General features: G+C 52.1%; 8 protein-coding genes across 8 annotated transcripts; 4 read left to right on the forward strand and 4 right to left on the reverse strand.

Annotated features, from left to right (window-relative positions):
* Window positions 1-4: 4 nt before the first annotated feature.
* On the reverse strand, window positions 5-967 carry BO86DRAFT_422191 (aldolase; the record flags this gene model as incomplete). Its single annotated transcript, XM_025675326.1, has 5 exons — window positions 5-240; window positions 385-493; window positions 589-717; window positions 804-821; window positions 917-967. The coding sequence occupies 5 exons, from the start codon at window positions 965-967 to the stop codon at window positions 5-7; spliced, it is 543 nt and encodes a 180-aa protein (XP_025523511.1).
* Window positions 968-1,262: 295 nt separating this feature from the next.
* BO86DRAFT_392414 (UBC-like protein) lies at window positions 1,263-2,017 on the forward strand. The gene has a single exon (XM_025672797.1). It carries the CDS (start codon window positions 1,543-1,545, stop codon window positions 1,930-1,932), a length of 390 nt encoding a protein of 129 aa, XP_025523512.1. The 5' UTR covers window positions 1,263-1,542; the 3' UTR covers window positions 1,933-2,017.
* A 465-nt stretch (window positions 2,018-2,482) lies between these two features.
* BO86DRAFT_392415 (uncharacterized protein) lies at window positions 2,483-2,992 on the reverse strand. Its single transcript, XM_025672798.1, has one exon. The coding sequence runs from the start codon at window positions 2,924-2,926 to the stop codon at window positions 2,603-2,605; it is 324 nt and encodes a 107-aa protein (XP_025523513.1). The 5' UTR covers window positions 2,927-2,992; the 3' UTR covers window positions 2,483-2,602.
* Window positions 2,993-4,297: 1,305 nt separating this feature from the next.
* BO86DRAFT_392416 (succinate dehydrogenase cytochrome b560 subunit) lies at window positions 4,298-5,267 on the forward strand. The gene is made up of 3 exons (XM_025672799.1): window positions 4,298-4,442; window positions 4,502-4,592; window positions 4,761-5,267. The coding sequence occupies exons 1-3, from the start codon at window positions 4,403-4,405 to the stop codon at window positions 5,194-5,196; spliced, it is 567 nt and encodes a 188-aa protein (XP_025523514.1). The 5' UTR covers window positions 4,298-4,402; the 3' UTR covers window positions 5,197-5,267.
* A 3,723-nt stretch (window positions 5,268-8,990) lies between these two features.
* On the forward strand, window positions 8,991-10,203 carry BO86DRAFT_412920 (mitochondrial 54S ribosomal protein mL57). Its single transcript, XM_025674697.1, has 3 exons — window positions 8,991-9,461; window positions 9,572-9,798; window positions 9,940-10,203. The coding sequence occupies exons 1-3, from the start codon at window positions 9,074-9,076 to the stop codon at window positions 10,093-10,095; spliced, it is 771 nt and encodes a 256-aa protein (XP_025523515.1). The 5' UTR covers window positions 8,991-9,073; the 3' UTR covers window positions 10,096-10,203.
* An 825-nt stretch (window positions 10,204-11,028) lies between these two features.
* Window positions 11,029-13,271, forward strand: BO86DRAFT_392419 (AP-1 complex subunit mu). The gene is made up of 7 exons (XM_025672800.1): window positions 11,029-11,055; window positions 11,134-11,372; window positions 11,434-11,562; window positions 11,802-12,031; window positions 12,139-12,628; window positions 12,700-13,071; window positions 13,132-13,271. Exons 2-7 carry the CDS (start codon window positions 11,334-11,336, stop codon window positions 13,210-13,212), a joined length of 1,341 nt encoding a protein of 446 aa, XP_025523516.1. The 5' UTR covers window positions 11,029-11,055; window positions 11,134-11,333; the 3' UTR covers window positions 13,213-13,271.
* A 1,321-nt stretch (window positions 13,272-14,592) lies between these two features.
* BO86DRAFT_322728 (Rag GTPase GTR1) lies at window positions 14,593-15,675 on the reverse strand (the record flags this gene model as incomplete). Its single annotated transcript, XM_025668399.1, has 2 exons — window positions 14,593-15,403; window positions 15,482-15,675. The coding sequence occupies 2 exons, from the start codon at window positions 15,673-15,675 to the stop codon at window positions 14,593-14,595; spliced, it is 1,005 nt and encodes a 334-aa protein (XP_025523517.1).
* Window positions 15,676-16,207: 532 nt separating this feature from the next.
* BO86DRAFT_346795 (URC4/urg3 family protein) lies at window positions 16,208-18,582 on the reverse strand. The gene is made up of 4 exons (XM_025669257.1): window positions 17,824-18,582; window positions 17,256-17,745; window positions 16,604-17,196; window positions 16,208-16,540 (listed from the first exon to the last, which is right to left on the reverse strand). Exons 1-4 carry the CDS (start codon window positions 18,160-18,162, stop codon window positions 16,457-16,459), a joined length of 1,506 nt encoding a protein of 501 aa, XP_025523518.1. The 5' UTR covers window positions 18,163-18,582; the 3' UTR covers window positions 16,208-16,456.
* Between the last annotated feature and the right edge of the window lie 731 nt (window positions 18,583-19,313).

Raw genomic sequence — 19,313 nt, forward strand, 5'->3', positions numbered from 1 at the left:
GTTCTCACCCCGGTTCAGAGTGCACCTTCAACTGGTTCACGTAGGGCGCGACGTAGGTGCATCCGACCTCGGCGGCGAGCGCGGCCTGGGTCCGCGTGAAGAGGGTCGTGGCCAGGGTGCGTACCCCGGAGGCTTCGAGGAGCGCGCAGGCGCGCAGGCCCTCCCAGGTGCTGGGGATTTTGAGGCAGAGGCGCGATTGCGGGAAGGTGGGGTGGAGGTGCTGCGTCAGGTGGATGATTCCTTTACTTGTGATTCAGTTTGGAGGTGGAGGTGCTGCGTCAGGTGGATGATTCCTTTACTTGTGATTCAGTTTGGAGGTGGAGGTTGGCCTGGAAGGGGGGGGATTGGGTGTGGTTTCTTGGGGGAGGGGAGGTGTATACGTACGCCATGCGTTTGTGAAGGTCTTGGTGGTGGAGTAGGCGTAGTATGGGTTGGTTTGGATGTGGATGGAGCCTGTGATGTGCGGGGCGATCTTGAGGGCGAGTTTGATTGTCTACTCCAGAGGAGAGAGAGGAGTGGTTTTGGTCAGTTGTGATTATTTGAGCTGTTGTCGTGGATGTGTTTTGAAAGGGCTGGTTAGTTACATACTGCGATCTCGACGGCCAATTCCTCGACGCTGGGACCGGGGAATTTGGGCGATAGCTCAATTGCTTCCTTGACGGAGGCGGTGATCAGGTTTTTGTGCTCTGGCTTGGAGAGCTCTCCGAATGCGATTGCCTACCATTGTGAGTATTGGTTGGTCTCAGTAAGTAGGAGTTAGGGTTTGGGTATCATCTGCAGCGGACGAGTATACTGTACAGTACCTGATTGGAAGTGCAATCCTGGAAGGGGCCGAAGGTTTTGGCAACTGATCATGATTAGATGACAGTTTGGTTAGCTCCTCATTCGAAGCGATCTTCCAAAATGCTGCACAGACCTTGCTCATCCATTGTATCGCAGTCGACAATCGTCCTTTGGCGGAGAACATCCAGTGCTGTCTGCGGGGTGGTCATTGTGATAAGGATAAGATAAGGAGGGCCAGGTGAGCTGATAATGGCAGCAGTTGATCGAGCGGTGGGGTAGGATCATGATGGAGAAGGAGAAGAAGAAGAAGAGAATGTGCTTATAAGAAGAAGGCAAGCAAAATGGCCTGATCACCGCGTGGGTGCAGAACAGTACAGGCATTGTCAAACAAAGAAAGCTCGTCGAGCTGACATAAGCGCTGCCAACTCTATATAACATAACATGGCTGTTCGCTTCTTCGTCAAACACGTTGCCTCCAAGTTGCAAGCACGAGAAGCACGTATCTGATCAGCCGTTCAAACTACATTCTAGCTGACACCATCGAGTATTCGAAAGTTCCGTAATAAGGAAGAAGTTCACCGAAAGGACTTTGTCGCCATCACCAGGGCTCTTACTACTCAGCCAGCGTCGTTACCCCCCGATCCATCATACCGCCGTGTGCGAGCTGAGCTTCTTGCTGCTGTCAAAGACGGACCACATTCACCACCACAATGCCAGTTCGTGTCATTTGCGCCGGCTGCGCAAAACGACCTTCTCAACATGATTGGGACAGTAGCTGGCTCGGAGGGTACACCTTATGAGGGGGGCTTGTTCCTGATTTCTCTTTCTATCCTCTTGTCGTATCCGAGCCAGCCACCCGACTGTCGATTTGCGACCAAGATCTGGCATCCTAATGTCGGCCACGATGGCCAGATCTGCTTGAACATCCTGGATGAGAACTGGAGCAAAGCGCTTTCTATCACAACGATTCTCATCTCGTTTGTCGCATTGCTCGGGAGCCCTGGCCAATTTATGGAAGAGGAGGGAGGGACATCAAGCCCACTGCGACCAGAGGCGGCAGAAATGTGGTTGCCAAACTCGGCAGAGTTTGAGAAAACTGCGCAGGAGTGGACTCGCCGATATGCCATGTCTGTCCAGGCCGAGGATTGATTGGTATTGTTGAGAGACAGAAAGCTCGCAAGAGAGATTCAAAATCGAACTACAACCACCTTGTCAACATACTCATACATAGTAGTATCTCCTGAATTCATAGCTGGATCGCTGATTGTGGTAAGGTTCTCATATCCTACACTGTGTACGGAAAGAGAGATTAGCTAGGTACAGAGCAGAAGATAATAGTATATCTGATAACAAAGTAGTTCTTATTATTCTAAGATATAGTAAAGACTGAAGTATTTAAACTATAAATTATAGATCAGAGGATCGTATCTTTGGAACTAGTAAGTACTATTTATAACAACACCAACGATCCTGCTCATAACAAAGATAATCTTTGCTTCCTGTGTGTAAGGCGGCTCTTTGCATTGATAGTAGACCCGCCAGTAGGGCGATTTATACGTTCTGTGCCAATCTGGAAAACAGGAGGTTGTCTTGTCAAATATGGCTATCAATTTGCAGAAGGTCAAATTTCAGCACTTTAGCTAACAAGACTGGTAAATCACTAGCATTTCAATGAATAGAGCGTCACAGTACAGCCTCTCACGTTATCTCGCCCAAATCCGCGGCGACTGCTTGTCAACTCGGTACAAGAAGCTCGCACTTGGTCTTGTTTCGCATTCGCTGTCGGGGTAGATCGACAATTGCCAGCCGCTCGCCCACGCTAGGAAGTAGCAGAAGCATGATTGTTGACGCCGCCGTCAGATTGGTTGGGCTCATCCTCCTCCTGGGAGGAATGTCGTGGCCAAGCTTGAAAAGCATCATGGCTATACTTGATTGTCGTGCCTCGCTCGCGGACGTACTGATTTAAAGCGCTCTTGAGAAGATCCGGCTCGATGTCCCGCCGAATTTCGTAGAATATGTCTCGGCCAAATTTGCGATCGAATAAGAGATACCGAATAGGGAACGGGGCACCTGCTGCGCGATCTTTCTTGAACTCGCTCAAGATGATATCGATGTTGGTGCGATTCAGGTTTCTGGACGTCATTGTGTATACGTGGGTGGATGATGCCCTTTGAAGAAGTGAGGAAGTATCTGGCTTGTAGTTAAGCCGGAAATTAGATACCTAGTTGAAATTAATGAGCTGCTTTTCTAAAGGCGAGAAAATGCTGCCTTATCTACTTTCCTTGTAGTCTAGTGGTTTAGGTCATTTTAGGCAGTCGGCTGTCCTTCGCGGCTGACTACCATGCAACCTGTTTAAGCAATGAGACCAGATTCAACTGCAGGCATAAGCCTCTCGACCTTTCTGGCGCCCACCGTAGCGTCTTGCTGCCGCTGCTTAGTGCTACTCATAAAACTAATGTTTCTAGCTCAGTACTTTTGTGGCCGTCTATGTGATGCAGTTTTTGTATCGAATTCCCGCCGATTCATATTATTACTCCTGGGCTAGATACTCCCGACAATTCTATCGCTTTCGAAGGCAAATCCAGCAGGTGAATCGATCACTAGCGAATTGAGCTTGAATATGCTGGATCGAATCTGCGGTGGGGTTGGATCCCGTTATCAATCGGATGCCGCTGTCTCAGCCCTAACAATGCCGATATCTGACTGAAGACAGTGTCCGGGTTAAGGGTTGCGCGTACAACCCTCAGCATTCGATTGACAGTTGGTTAACTGCTCAATTTAACTGGCTGTTCCCTCAGAAGGCTCAGATTATTGGGCTATTCGAGAAGCCGATTGTCGTTGTTCTCGAGTGGCTAATCGTGTGCATCCATAACTTGTCAGTAGTAGACCACCAGCGGGCATCAAGCCCGCAGGACAATGACCATTATTCCCAATGACCAAAGCTCCAGCATCAACACTCCGGGATCAGAGCTCCAGAACTTCGAGCAGGAGACGATGTAAGCTGTCAATCTTGAATGCCGTTTGACAAGCATCGGATTGTACACATTGACTACAATGGCAACCAAGTACCTTTCCACTACAGACTACAGCATGTAACCCTGATATGAAACCCTTTCATCTCATTGACGAGAGACAAATGGGCGATTAACGACGGGACAAGTCCTTCTCAGGTATCTCATTGACCTCTGCGGAAGCGACAGAATGCCGAACCAGTGAGGCCCTGCAAACCACGTCGACATCATCCCAGATGGTAGACAACGTGTGCGGAGACCCTTGGGAGAAGGAAAGGAAAAGAAAGAGAAAAGAATTGTCAAGCACGCACACAAATGAAGAAAAGAGCTCGGCACAAGCGCGGGCGGTGAGGGAATGGAAGATGAATCTTCCGAATGGTAATGCAGCGTTGCTCATTGGCCCAGAATCCCCCTCCGGGGACTGGTCCCGTGACCTGGAGTCGAACCCGAGGTTGTCCGTCCCGTGATTCCGAACCGCTACGAGAGTCGGGAGTTCGAGGCTACTTTCTTTCCTGGTCGACCACGAACGACGACGACATTCCCTTTTCTGTCCACTGTCCAATCTCCAGTCGCTGCACCGCCTGTCAGGTCCTTTCACACGCGTCACAATGCTTTCTCAGAAGGTTACCCAGCAGTCACTGCGACGGCGTACGTTCTTACTCCTCGATCCTACAGCCATGGGGCTCCGCTAACCGATTCGTTTGCAGTCGCCGTCCAGCAGCCCTACGCCCTGCGCTGGTCCTTGATGAACTCCGCCTCGCCTGCCGCCGTTGCTCTGGGAAGAAATGTTCAGATGAGGTGAGTTGTCGCGCCGAAGGATGGACGGACTATTGCGACAGGCTTCTCCATTGGGTGGATTTCGCGATCTCGAATTCGACCGCAACCGCGTGAGGCGGAAGGCCATGATAGATCCGACACATGTGGGGATATAGCACACAGGGTCGCTAACCTATCTCGTCGGATTAGACAAGCTACCACCAGCACGACCACCTCCGACCCCAACAAGCTCCTTGCTGAGCAGCGTCTGCGCCGCCCCGTCGCTCCCCACCTTTCCATCTACAAGCCCCAGATCACCTGGATCGGCAGTAGTTTGCACCGTATCACCGGTGTCGCGCTGTCCGGCAGCCTCTACCTCTATGCGACTGCCTACCTCGCTTCCCCAATGCTCGGCTGGGACCTCGGCTCTGCCTCCGCCGTTGCCGCCTTCGGTGCCCTCCCTGTCCTCGCCAAGGTCCTCCTCAAGGCTACCATGGCCATGCCTTTCACCTACCACTGCATGAACGGTGTCCGTCACTTGATTTGGGATACCGGTCGCGGTCTCACCAACCCCCAGGTCATCAAGACTGGCTGGACTGTGGTTGGCCTGAGTACGATTAGCGCTCTGATTCTTGCTTTGCTGTGATTTCGCTTGTGCCATACCTTTTGATTCCTGCTCTGTCTAAAATGTTCTTCTTGCAATATATATTCCATAGCCAGTCAATGGATGACTGATTGCTTTTTTTTTCTTTTGGAAAAACCCAGTGTCCTACTTCTTCGTCGTGAACACATGACTTACACACCCGCAGAAGGAAGCGGCTGTGTACCATTTCGTAGGGCAATTCTCGGACATTGAGCCCCTGTCATGGATTTGGCATTTGGGGAATTGATTCATGCAGCATACGAAGACAGCACCTGCAAACAGCGCCACATACTGCTCATGTCACTAACATTGTAGCCAGACTGATCTCATTCTCTAGAACAATTGCAACGATAACTCCAGAAACCCCATCTTCGGTCCAGTCTATGACGATTTTCCCCAACGGTTGCCCCCAATGGTGCTCCCCATTTCAAATTCACAATCTCTGATTAACTAAACCTTCATGCCGATGATTTTCTTTTCCCGCCCTTGATGCTTGGTCGGCCGCAATCCTAGCCGCAAAAGTCTGTTACATAGTTAGAGCCGATCCTTCTATGTCTTTGGCTCTCAAGGTGCGCATCTGCATGTCTTTCGCGGGATATGCACGCTCGAGCGGGAAGAATGGCCTTACCTATACAGGGATTCCTTGTTGATTCAACGACGATCGGTCGTTATGGTCTGTGAGTTCATGCCGGACTCGGCGGAGGGTTGGGAGGGAAAGGTTGAGGTGAAGGCGGATCATGGACCGAACAGTTACTCAGAGGAATCCCCTCACTGTTGATCTCAACTGGAAGAAGGTCCAAGCCTGACCAAACTTCGGAACGGAAGTTGTACATTGTCCAGAGTGACATGCTGACCTGAAGAATCGAGCCGGATGGGCAGACTGCGGAATAGCTCGGGGTATTTTCGTAGTCCGGAGATGGAGGATGAATTGAGGTTGCTTGACACCACTGACAAACAGAGGGGAGGTCAATTGACTGGACGAGCTGATTGAGGTATAAGACAAAGGCAATGTCAACGCATGCACATACACACAAGAGTGTTTGATGAGCAGTCACTGCAGAGCGAGCTACAACCTTCCTTTATATACTGCCAATTCTGAAGTCCAGAGACCGGGTCGAAATGGGCGCTGGGCCGGGTCGTACACCGCTATACTGTTCGACTTCCGTCTCCACGGCAAGAGGCCGCGTGGGGGGATATGACATTTCCAATGGCCTTAACGCTGATCACTTCGTCAACGTTGATAGATCTCGATGCGTCTCCCGCCTTGTCTGCAAGGGACCGACGGGATTGGGTCTCGTCTAAAGATGTCGGACAGTGTGCTTGCAGCCGGCATGTCTCGGTTCATGACTACAAGACAATACTTCAGATACACTGGAGAACGGAGAACAGAAGACTACGATAAGCCAAGCATACTAGCAGACTGTTCAATCATGGCGATGCTGTGTGAACTAACAAGCATCGAAACTTCCTTACGTCTTTGACTGTCGCAAACCATATGACCTTAGATCTTAGAGCCTGAGCCAGAAATGAGGCTGATATTTTCTGCTTGCTCTCCATGCCTAAGGGCCGAGGGTCGATGCGCACGCCTAGCGAACAGACCCTGGAACGTAGACGCCAGGTGGACGTTTTACGATCTTCCATCCTCTAAGGCGATTCCGGCAGCTTGGCCCGAATTGTGGCTTCAGGATTCCCGGGGAATTGGGGGGAAAGGGTGCGTTTGCCTTCGCATAAACGGGGCCCCAGGAAGTTTGCTTCGATACAGGGATTCTGGGGAGCTTCCATCTGTGCAAACAACCGGCCAATGGGGGAAGATGAACGTGTGTTCAGCAAATAGTGCAGTCCTCGACCATGAGCTTACAGTAAATGCTAACGTTGAAGCACCTGGCAAGCCGTTACTACTGACTCGGCTTATTCCGTACACCTGGTTCACCATATACCACTACTCGTCTTCCTTCGGATTGCTCATTTTCGCACCACCGAGGCAGGTCTTGATCGGATCTTTCCAGTCAGCCTTGATTTCTAGAAGCGGTCTGCAAACGGCATGATCGCAGTTTCGGGTATATGGATATCGGTGTACAACGCAGGCCTCTTGGATGCCATGTCTATCGTCGGAAGCACGTGGACAGATTCCTGAGCTCGAATCGAAAGCACCCGGAATCGAAGCAACCCTGACCCCAAGTACCCGCGAATTGCCTGGCCAAGCTCTTCTTCCTAAACGGCTCATGCATGAGACCGTCTCCAGTGATGTCTCAAGTCTACCTCCCGACGACTTCTGACGGGGTAGCTGCTCAGAGTCGGGTAGAGGGCAGTCGGCGGCCCCGGGGTATCCTACACCTTCCAAGCCTAGGTATCCTGTGGTAACAGGCTTGCTCTGACTTCCTACTATCTACTTTACGGGGGAATGCAATTGGATCCTTGTTTCCCGCAGAGCGATGTCGTCCGGGAATCGGGTGCGATACAAGGAATTACGCCTTGGGCGGTTCTCGTTCTAGGTTGGCTCAAGAGGTTTCGGGGGCTTGGGGAAGCACTCGTCTCCTCTTCGCCTTGCTTGTAATTGATATCGCCTGCCAGTGCAACACTGGCCCGTTGGAACGAGAACCTCCCGGCCGGTACTGTACGTCCCCTGTCAATAGCAGCTTTGAAATATGCTGTCTCCGAGGGCGACTGGTATCACCTTGCTTCACAATCTTGGCAGTGAAGATAAGGCGAAGCTCTTTACCGCTGGTCTGTTTGCATCGGCCGAGCCTGTCTGAAGTGATGGATCACGACTTCATGCCGAAGCCGGTCCACCGATCTCTTCCGACTCGTCCACTAGACTAGAGTATGGACTCCTAACACATCCATTGCACGTTGTCTATGCACAAGGAAAACGGAGCGACAGGGGTGACACGGAAACTGCCCCGAGGGTTCCGTCATCCGAAATTTTGGCTCCTGGTCGTTACACATTACGGACAGGGAGGGAAGTGATATGCCCCCCTCCCTGTCAGCCCATATTGCGGTGTAGAAAGAGTCTTCCAGGCGGGAAGCTGTCACTTAGGGCAGGCAGGCTCCGAGCTCGGCGGTTTCCTTTCTGATGTTCCAGTCCATCCTGTAAACTGTGACCTACGAGTAGCTCCTCTCCTCCGTAAATGACTCGTGGTCTTACTGGCTATACCCTTTCACACATTGAGGAAGTTTCTATCGCTTTAGTGCTTTTGCCTCGCATCTTTCGTCTTGGACTTTGGCGGGATTTGGCGAGTCACTGGAGCATACGGGTTCTTGCGCCTAGATCTACCCTAAGATCTTGCCCCATCATCGAAGAGAGAGAGAGGGTGATTCATGGGGAAGTACGTAACCTTCCGTCGGTTCATAGTACGGCATCCATTAGCATGCAGCGGGCCCTGAGTATGAGGAAAGAGAATCACTACTTGCATATCGACCGTCGGGGTTTGGTGGCAAGATATATAGTACCGATGCCGGGTTCCGATAGCGCGGAGATGCTCCTGGGGCCATTGTTGGAGATGGGTCTCAAAATTGGTACACAAACCCAGCCCGTTCGAGTTCTCAGATACTCTACTACGCCAGCATAACAGGTTCAATGCTAATTCCTGTAGCAAGAGGAGTCACTTACTCATGTATAACCTGCAAGATGCGTTAAGGTACAGGACAGTCCTGTAGCCGCTCATGCCCCGGCCCGCAAAGAACGGGACTGAAGGGGAACGCCGGAGAAAGCGCTAACCCAATACGGAATAGCGCGTCTCCGAAATCTTCCTGGAGTCCATCATGAATTATAGTTGTTGTTGCCATCGACCGTGCAAAAAAAAAGAGAAACCCCGGACTGGCGACCCCTCCTCTCACCCCTTCTCCCACCACTCCGAGTTCCCGGTTTCTCACATATTCAATGGCTTCGACACTGTCCACTCGCGCGGTCAGGACGCTCTCCGGCCCCGCGTGCCGCACCCTCGCTCGTCCCAGCGCGATCGAATCCGCTCTCCTTCCGCGGCGAGCCTTGTCGACATCCACGGAGGAGGCGCCTGCCAGCCAGCAAGATCGGCCGCGGTGGTCCTACACGCCCGAGCGTGCAAAAGCCCCCTTCAGTCTGCGCATTGATTCCAAACGCCCGGCCTGGAACTCCAACTCCGACCCTAGGATCCTCGATCGGTTCTACATCGGCCTGCTCGGCCCTGACGGGGACAAGCTCCTATCGGACGAGGTCAAATGGCTGGCCGTGACGCACAAGAGTTTTGATCAGGGACGGAGAGGTTACAATGATCGTCTGGCTTTCTTGGGTACGTACGGGGGAGGAGGGAGAGGTGGAATGGGGGGACCGAAGGGCTCTCCTTCCCACTTACCGTTGACATGACGGCGCGGCTAACCTTCGATCTCTTCTTGTCGATAGGCAAACGGATTGTCAAACTACAGGCTTCGCTGGCCCTGGTGCAGGGTCCGGCTCCCAGTGCCCCGACTCCGGACGCCTATGGCCGCGTGCCCTTCAGCCATCCCGATCTGGAGGGCTTGAACAATCTCTCCTATAACATCAAGAACTTCATGACACACAAGGCCAAGATGGCGCAATTGGCAAACAAATACTCACTCGCGAAGGTTCTGAGATGGTCTCCTCGGCAGGTGAGTGACTTGCATCTGTTAAACCAAAACACCGATGCTGCTTTCCCTTTAATTCCCCGGTTCCTATCATGCTACCTTGGAAAGCGCACGCGAGCTGGGGAACAGGATGTGGGCTAACATGTGGTCTCTCAAACTCTCTAGCCCCTCAACCTCCAGGCCTCCGGATTGGAGCTCGTTCTCGCTCACACGATGTACGCTATTATCGGCGCCATCTCGCTGGAGAAGGGCGGCGACTTCGCCAACAAGGTGGCACGTGAGCGGATACTCAAACCCCTGGGCTTTCAGCTCAAGGCATGAAGAAGTCGGGGAGGCAGGACTGAATTGAATTCTTCGGGGCAATTTTTCGCAGGGAGCATACAATTGCGTTTATTTTTGTTTTTTTTTTTTTTTTGTTTTTTTTTTTTTCCTTTATTTTATTTCTGAAATTTTTTTTTTTTTTTTTTTTTTTTTTTTTTTTTTTTTTTTTTCCCCTTCTGTTTTGGTCTTGGGGGGGGATCTTGGTCCCATATGTGTATTGGGGGATCATCACTTTTCGTTCGACCGTATATTATGTATTTTTAACCACCACCACCACCACCACTACGACCTGTGCTATATGGAACTGCAAATACCAACCCGCAAGATTTTCTTCACTCTATCTTGGATATTCGAGTACATAGCAGATAGCAAGCTTCAAAAAGGTCGATAATACATTTGGGGGAGAAGATAGGGATGTACGGTTCCTCTGACACCGCCCGAGTAACAGTAAGCAAAATACTCGGCCAGCTCTTATGGAACCCTCGAAGAATACGATTCTTAGTCTTCGCACCTTGGTATCGCAAGATCAGCCATGGAAAACCGAGAACAATCAACAGAATGTCGAGTTGAACTTGGAAATCGCTTTGGATGCAATTTACACTGGCTTGCACTGTCTAGAAAGGGCGTATGGTACAAAGAAAGAAAAGAAAAAAAAAAGCCGGAGGAAATTTCGCAGCAAAAAGACGAATTTATAGTGGGATGGGGGCCTGTGGCGCTAGACTCCTTTGAGAGAAGCGTAGCTCTTGAGAAGGCTTAGCGGCACGTGTCCTGATGCCTGAGGCGTTATTACTTACCAGTACGTCAGGCTGGTATTATATGGCTAGAGTGCTAAGGGCTTCGGTGTAAGATTTGTATCAGACCAGACCGACAGCCGCAATCCAGCCCATTGACAACTTTAGGTATGAGTTCACTCACTAACTTTAAGGTCAAACACAACCATCTTATACGTGCTATTGCTCGGTAAATGACTCTCTACTTTGTTGCAGCGCTGTTGATGCTTCTCCTCCACTGACACCAACTGATATTGTTTACCTTCAGCTCGAATCCCTCCCTTATCTAGATCCAGCAAGCATGTCGAGTAACTAGTGGTCTGGCTGGCCTCTCCCGTTCACACTCGCCAGCGTCTCTCTCTCCCGCACTGACACTCCCCTTCCCATCTCCATCTCCTTCCTGACCACCTTCACTCTTGACTACTTTCTTACTCCCCCGACGTCGGATCTCCTCCCATCCTTGTCGCCATGGCGTCGGCTATTTTCTTCCTTGATCTGAAGGGCAAGGTAAAACCACCCTAGCAGTGCCTCCGCGTCCGTCCCTCCTGGTACCTGACCGTCTTAGTAGACCCTTCTAGCCCGGAACTATCGCGGAGACATCCCTATGTCCGCGGTCGAGAAATTCCCCATCCTCCTCAGCGACGCCGAAGAAGAGAGCTCCGCCGTCGCCCCCTGCTTCTCCCACGAAGGAATCAATGTACGTATCGACCTGCGCCCGCCGCGCCGGCGGCGGCGGTGCGGCGCACACACATGCACCTCCCTATTTACCCCCGCTGTTCCCCGCAGCCCGCACCCAGTGCTGCTGGCTGCGCACCAGCATCACCCATCACCCATCACTCTCATACCACTTCAATGCGTACTTGCTTGGAAAAGTGGCACCTACCGCAGCTATATTCGGGATTGGTTCGTGTTAATTAATTATGGAATTCGGCATAGTACCTCTACATCCGTCACAGCAACCTCTACATCCTGGCCCTGACCAAGAAGAACACCAATGCCACCGAAATCCTCCTCTTCCTACATAAGATCGTCGAGGTGTTTACGGAATACTTCAAGGTGCTGGAGGAGGAGAGTATCCGGGACAACTTTGTCATTATCTACGAATTACTCGATGAGATGATGGACTTTGGGTACCCGCAGACCACGGAGAGCAAGATCTTGCAAGAGTAAGTTTCTTTGATCGGTCTTCTGCTGCTGCTCGCAAAGAAGCAATAAGCAGTTTCAACCTTCTTTGAGAATAGCGGGGTGCTGACTCGGGGCGCAATAATTCCAGATACATCACACAAGAATCACACAAGCTCGAAGTCCAAGCCCGACCGCCCATCGCGGTCACCAACGCCGTCTCTTGGCGCAGCGAGGGCATCCGCTACCGCAAGAACGAAGTCTTCCTCGATGTTGTCGAGTCCTTGAACCTCCTCGTCTCCGCGTCTGGTAACGTGCTGCGATCGGAGATTCTGGGCGCCATCAAGATGAAGTGCTACCTGAGCGGGATGCCGGAGCTGCGGCTGGGCCTGAACGACAAGGTCATGTTCGAGACCACGGGCCGCGCCACGCGCGGCAAGGCTGTCGAGATGGAGGATGTCAAGTTCCACCAGTGCGTGCGACTCTCGCGCTTCGAGAATGACCGCACCATCAGCTTCATCCCGCCGGATGGCGAGTTCGAGCTCATGAGCTACCGGCTGAACACGCAGGTGAAGCCGTTGATCTGGGTGGAGTGTCTTGTCGAGTCGCACTCTGGTTCGCGGATGGAGTACATGCTGAAGGTGCGTCGAATTTCTTTTCAATTGGGTTGGGGCTTGGTTGACTGACGGCACGCATCCGCTACCATCGACAGGCCAAAGCACAATTCAAGCGCCGCAGCACGGCCAACAATGTCGAGATCCTCGTGCCCGTGCCGGAAGATGCCGATTCGCCGCGGTTCCGCACCAACATCGGCACCGTCCACTACGCCCCGGAGAAGTCCGCCATCATCTGGAAGATCAAGCAGTTCGGCGGCGGCAAGGAGTTCCTGATGCGCGCGGAGCTGGGCCTGCCCTCCGTCAAGGGCGACGACGAGCACGGCGGCGGCATGACGGGCGGCTTCGGCGGCAGCATGGGCGGCACCGGACAAGGCAAGGCCAAGCGGCCGATCAACGTCAAGTTCGAGATCCCCTACTTCACCACCAGTGGGATCCAAGTACGGTACTTGAAGATCACAGAACCAAAGGTATGTTGCAGCGCCTTTCATCGATTCTGCTATCATGCTAACCTCGATGGGACTTGACAGCTACAATACCCCTCCCTCCCCTGGGTACGATATATAACCCAGTCGGGCGATATCGCCGTCCGCATGCCAGATGTACAATGATGTATAGCGTTTCCAACCCTCCCACCCCCTTTCGCATGTACCGTCCTCGTTCTTTTCTGTCTCTTCTACTAGTCCAAATCAGATCTATTATAAATACTTTTCTCCCCCTCCCCCTCCTCACCCATGGACTAGTCCAGTTCCTGGCAGTTCCATACATAGATGGTCATGGACATAATTTGGCTGTCGTGCCTTGCCCCCTTGTTTTCTGTTATAAGGTTGTATAGTAGCGCACGTAGCCCGTCGCGGACCTTCCCTTGGATTTCTTGTTTCTTGCTCAGTATGAATGATTATCTACCGACTTCGCCTATCTCCAGGCGGAAGTCTTCCGTCCTTAGGTCTCTGTGGTGCTTGCTGTAGTAGTGTACATAACACATCGTGATCTCCGCTCTGGATCTCAGGTCCCGTGTCCCACGTCCCAGGTCTCGGAAGAGAGGGGAAAAAAGGAGCTCAGATGCAGAAACCGCGGAAGGCTAACCAACGGCTGGTCGTGGAAGACCTCGCTGGCGGGCGGGAATCAACCGAGTTCGGCCGACAGAGAGAGAGAGAGAGGGAGAGACGGAAAGGCCATCCGCAGGGCCTAGTTAGTACTGACTAACGGGACCACCTACGAGTGACTAGTGACTGGGCCCCCCCAAAGTGTGATGTCCCGAAATAGGTCTAAAAGAGGAATGAGCTAGGAGGAGAAGGAAAGCGGATAGGGGATGGAGAGTTCAAGTTACGAGGTATATAAGCCCAGGGGTATGTAGGCTACTGCGTTCTCTGAACAATCAGGTGAAGGAATACATAACTAGCGACGGCTACGCCAGAGGATGCTTCGCGGGGGGATTAGGAGCAGGAAACCGGTGCGAAGTGATCGAAGGAGGGGGTTTTATTCGGGTTCTATATTTTCTTTTTGAGAAGGCTTGAATACATACACACATACACACAGAATAAAGGTCGAGGAGATTGACGATGCGGCGCATGCTAATCAGGTTTGGAGATTGAAGGGTATCTTTAAACGGATGGGATGGGATGGGGCAAGGAGCGTTGGGATTGGGTGGTTCAATGCACTGAGATTTCTCCGCTCGGGGCCAGTGGAATGGCAAGCGTGGGACTTGGCTGGTGGGTGCGGTGCCTAGTTTGCTGGGTGGTGCAGGCTAGATTGTTTGTGATGGGGTGGGTTAGAGGATGTAGGGGATGTGTGAGCATGTGGAGAGGAGGCGTCTATCAGACCTCCTCGGTTTTGGGCCCCCTAGACAGTGGGTAGATGCTCCTTATGATGGATATGGCGGCGGAGAGTCGCGCATACTCTCATCTACATCGGACGGGCCGCGTGTCAGTGCTGATGAACCTGATGGGAAGGTCAATTTGACCTCTTGATCGATAGTTTTGATGAGTAGATCAATCATGCGCCCCGTTGGTCCCGTCGGGCGATTCGACAGTAGGGAGCGGGAATCCATCGCCGTGGCCGGTGGCCGCCGCTTTGGAGAAGCCCTCGCGGGCGAGCATGGTGTTGAGCACGGCGCAGTTGTAGGCCGCTTCGCCGGGGGGCACCACCAAGAAGATATACGTGTTGTCCGTGAACCGGCCGAGGAAGACGTTGAACTGCGGGGTCTTGGTGTGCATGACAACGAACCCCGCGGACGCGGGCGTGGTGTGGGTGTTGCGGGCGGCGCAGTGCTTGAAGGCCTTCATGATGTTGGAGAGGCGCTCGTGGCGGTCGTAGATCGGGTTCATGTCGCCGATCTCGGACGACACGGACGTGACGGTGAGGAAGGTGGAGCGCTCGAAGAGGATGACCTCCTCGGCATCCACGCGTTTGGCGAATGCGTGGAGGAACCGCTCGATGACCGTCAGGTTGGGGATGAGCTTGTGGACGATGCCGGCCCAGGCCTTGTAGAGGGACTGGTCCCAGATGCTGCTGCCGAAGGTGTCGATGGAGAAGTGCTCCGACCGGCTGCGGATCATGGCGGAGCGTTCGTCGTAGATCCGTTGCCGGTGCTCGGCCTGAATAAGGTCGAGCTTGTGGACGAGGCAGAAGACGTGAGCGCCGGGGCTGTACTCCTTCAAGGCATTGATGATGGCGTTGTAGGTGTCGAGGTCGCGCTCGACCTCGCGGGACTCAATGTCGAAGACGTAGATGAGGACGGCAACGTCGGAGAAGATGTTGCCTCGTTGGGAAGCGAGGTAGGTCTCCATGAAGGCATCCTGTCTAGAATGAGGAGAGTTCGGTCAATGGATGGATTATTCACTGCATTGACTGCAAGACCCGAGGTGTTGGTTGACCTACCCTCCGCAATCCCAAAGGTTGAGCGTGAGGTTCCCCATGAACTTGACATGACTATGCTCGACATCAATGGTGGCACCCAGGCGTCGGACATCCTTGGCCACGTAGTTGCTGAAGATAATGGATCGCATAGAAGACTTTCCCGAGCCACTCTTTCCCATCAGGAGAACCTTTCTCTTCTTCTTGCGGAGATCCATATCTGGAGAGGGGGGGGGGGGGGATTGTTATCCCGTTAACCGTACCCCGCACTTAAAAGAAGGATAGAATCTCAACGGGAGAGATGAGGAAGGAGGAAAAGAGGGAGATAATAAATGGGAGAATATAGGGAATTTGTACCCATCTGAGAGTGGATCTTGCAAGGGGAAATTGTAAGTGGAGGTAGAGAGAGACTACAGAACGAAGGCTCACTCAAGCAAAGGGCCGGAGGAGTCGCTCAACCAGCCTCCCGCCCTCCTCTCAGCGTCATCGCTGTTTGGGTCAACAATGTTCCGAGTTCCGAAGGCCGCCCTGTCACGTGCAGTTGCACGCATCGGGTCATTTCATCTCAACACACGAGTTAATGCTAAGATGTATCATAAAGACTGGCCGGTATGTACAATTGACTATACGAGCACTTAAAAACTTTCTTTGCGACTTCTTTCGACTTCTTTCAATCCATTCCCCTGTAATGATTGATGTAGATGTACAGACCAATATCCATGTGTACATGAGAAGTAAAATATCAGAATCCCCCCCCCCCCCCAAATAGAAACAAATGTACAGCAGAAGCCAATTAGGTATAACATTCAAGGTGATCCAGTCCAGGATCGACCCGAATGGAGTTCTTCACACACAGAGAGAGGGAGAACAGTAAATATGTAACAAGGCGAAGGAATATCCGGTCATCAAAGTCATAAGCACTTCCACCAGCCGTGAGGTAATCAGCAAACGCAAGCTGGCGGAGTCAGGTATCCAGAAAATCAACGAGGTATGCGATCATTAGAAAACAGTGCCGTCCGAGCGGATCATGATGGGGGGCTCCTTCGTATTGGGCCTGGATACTTCGGCGATTTCGCGACCACCCTAGGGTTGATTATTAGCATGTTTCCACCTTTAATGGGTACCCGACATAGAATTCCAGCGTACCTTCCATGAGCCTGCCTCTAGCATCTGTGCAAGTGTCAACTGGTCTTCTCCTACCAGCCCCAGCTGCCCGTTGACTTCTGACAACAGCTCGTCGAGGAAGCCAACAGTGACGGCGCGCCACTCCACCACCACATCATCATCCGTCGAGAAAAGGGGCACAACCTCGACATTTGGCTGTCCTTTGATCTGAGCGTTCTCTCTGTATGCCGTGAGCCCGCGCTCCAGGTCTTTCTCCTTCAGACTCAACAGTCCCATATCAATCAGTAGGCCGCCGTTGCGATATTCCGGAAGACCCGTCAACAGTTCACTGCCTGCAAAGTGGATCTTCATCAATTTCGACATGGGAACCATGATGGAGTAGCAGAGCCATTGCGTCAATTTGTGGAACGGGACGATGTTCTCCCACGGCTGTGCGGGGGGCGATTTAGGCAGATCAGAGCAGGGCCATGCGTCTCCGATAGACAGGCCATCAATCTGCGTTCTCGAGGGGGGCCAGATCGGGGTGAGTCCATCCATGAGCACACTCCAGAGGGTGGTGATAGGAACGATCGGAACGGACGAGGCGAGTGTGGACGGGTGAGAAAGAAGGTAATCTGCAGATCGTAGGTCAGTTGGTGTTAGGCAGAAGACAGACCGGTCGGTCTTCGCTTACCTAGCAAGTTTCCAGGTCGCGCATCGACGCCGAAGAAGTCTTGGTTGTTCAAAGCTTCCGAAAGTCGGATCAACAGTCCAGCGCGACCTTGAATGCCGGCGAGCGGGTTCTGCTCCGAGTGTTGCATTCCTTTAGCAAGCACCTCCACGGTAATCTTCTTCAGGCCAGCGCCGTCCACCTGACAGGGTTCTGTGGGATCGCTGCTGAACAAGCCACTCTTGAACATTTCCAACGTAGCTACTGCCAAGCCTTCGCTGCGAGAGTAGATCTTGCCCGACTCCTTGGATTTGTAGGACCATCCGTTCCCTGCGCCCGCATCGAGAAGAACGGAGACGACAAACAAATCAATCAGCCGACGGGTTCGTTCTTGCGCGTCAATAGTGCTAGGCCAGGACTGAAGCAGTTGGTTGACGCGGGGTCGTCCACCCACGTCGAAGTGCTGCCAGCGTCCATGAGGAGGGATCGAGTCGTAGTCGGGAGCATAGTCTCTCTAGAAGGAACCAGCTTGGTTAGCACCGAATCCCGAGGCAAATACGACGGGGATCTCAAGTGCGTGGCGTTCTCTTACCTTGATGATAGATACAATGTACGACGCCGTTGCGATGAATTTGCTCATGTCCACATCGAAGTGGTTAAGTCGGTTTCTCTTCGCCTTGTTGAGAACGTATGAGCATCTTTCGCGGACGGCGTGGATGCTCCGCAGATAAGCTGCGGGATCCAGGGCTGGATCAGGCGGTTTGGCAATCGGCATCTCTGGTATGGAGGCAGGCAACCCGCTTCCTTTGTACCCCGGGGATCTCAACGAGGCACTCGAGGTCCGGGCACTGTTGGCGGAGGCAAAAGATTCCTGCTCATCCTTTTCACTCTGGATCGAGTTCTTAGAGTCCTTGCGCTTGAAAAGACCCATGGTGGGCGGAGAGTGTGTTGGTTAGAGGTAGAGGGGGTGGGCGGGTGGGCGAGATAGATGAAACACAAGAGGGAGAGCGTCCACAGCGCTCAGCGAAAAGGAAACTAAATGGCTTCCCGTGAAGAAGTCGAGGATGGTAAGAACCGAGGAGAAAGAACGATAAAGTTCCAAGGCTAGACTGAAGGTCTGGTGTCAGCAGCAGAAGTGCCGAACGCAAAATTGGGCACCCAGAAGAGAAAAAGGTCATAAACAGAACGAAGAGATCTGCAGTGGTTGCTCCTGGCGGGCGAGAGTGAGAATGAGATGGGAAAAGAAAGAGAGAGAGAGACTGGAGTGACGGAAAGGAAAAAAAGGACAGGCCCTTAGTTTTACATATGAGTTTACTTTTGGGATCTGGCTAGCTGTCTAGATTTTGCTTTTCTTCTTTTAATCTGAATGTGAATTTTATTTTTGGGGAGGAAGGAGGGGGGAGGGGAGAGGGGAGAGTGAATTATTTTTACATGAAATTACCATGTTTTCCTGCCATTCCTGTGCCTAGACGGATTTTTTTTTCTGGTATTTTTATTTTTATTTTTATTTTTGTTTTTGTTTTCTTTAATTTTTTTTTATTTTTGTTCATTTAGATCAAGGTTAGCAAATGGAGGGGGAAAAAGAGTCCAAACTACTACTAATAATAAGGAGGGGAAGTCATAATAACAATAATAACAATAATAACGACAACAGCAACAACAGTGTAATACAGAGCGGGGGCAGTCGAGGGGAAAGTCGAGCTTAGAGAACATTAGGAAAGGTTAGGAAACTAAGGGAAGTTAGGAACCTTAGCAGGGCTACTAAGACCTCCCTCATTGGCACAAAAGGACCCGGGTGAGTGAGCCACGGCCCTTTCTACGGCGCAGAACCAGTAACCTAGTCGAATCTCGGAGTCGGGAGGTGGAGAGCTTGGGAGTGGGAGGGGAGGATGTTTAAACCGGCTGCATGGCGGGTTTTAGTCTCTGATAGAGACAGATGGATTTTGGTTTCTCTAGTCAGTCTAGTCAGGGGGGGCCATACAGTGCATCCTGCATCCTGCATACTGCATACACACCAACTGTTAACCAAGTGCTGTACACATAACCTAACATAACATAACAGGAGGCAACCACCGACAGTCC

Source organism: Aspergillus japonicus (genome assembly GCF_003184785.1).
Source record: "Aspergillus japonicus CBS 114.51 unplaced genomic scaffold BO86scaffold_70, whole genome shotgun sequence".
Classification (NCBI taxonomy): domain Eukaryota; kingdom Fungi; phylum Ascomycota; class Eurotiomycetes; order Eurotiales; family Aspergillaceae; genus Aspergillus; species Aspergillus japonicus.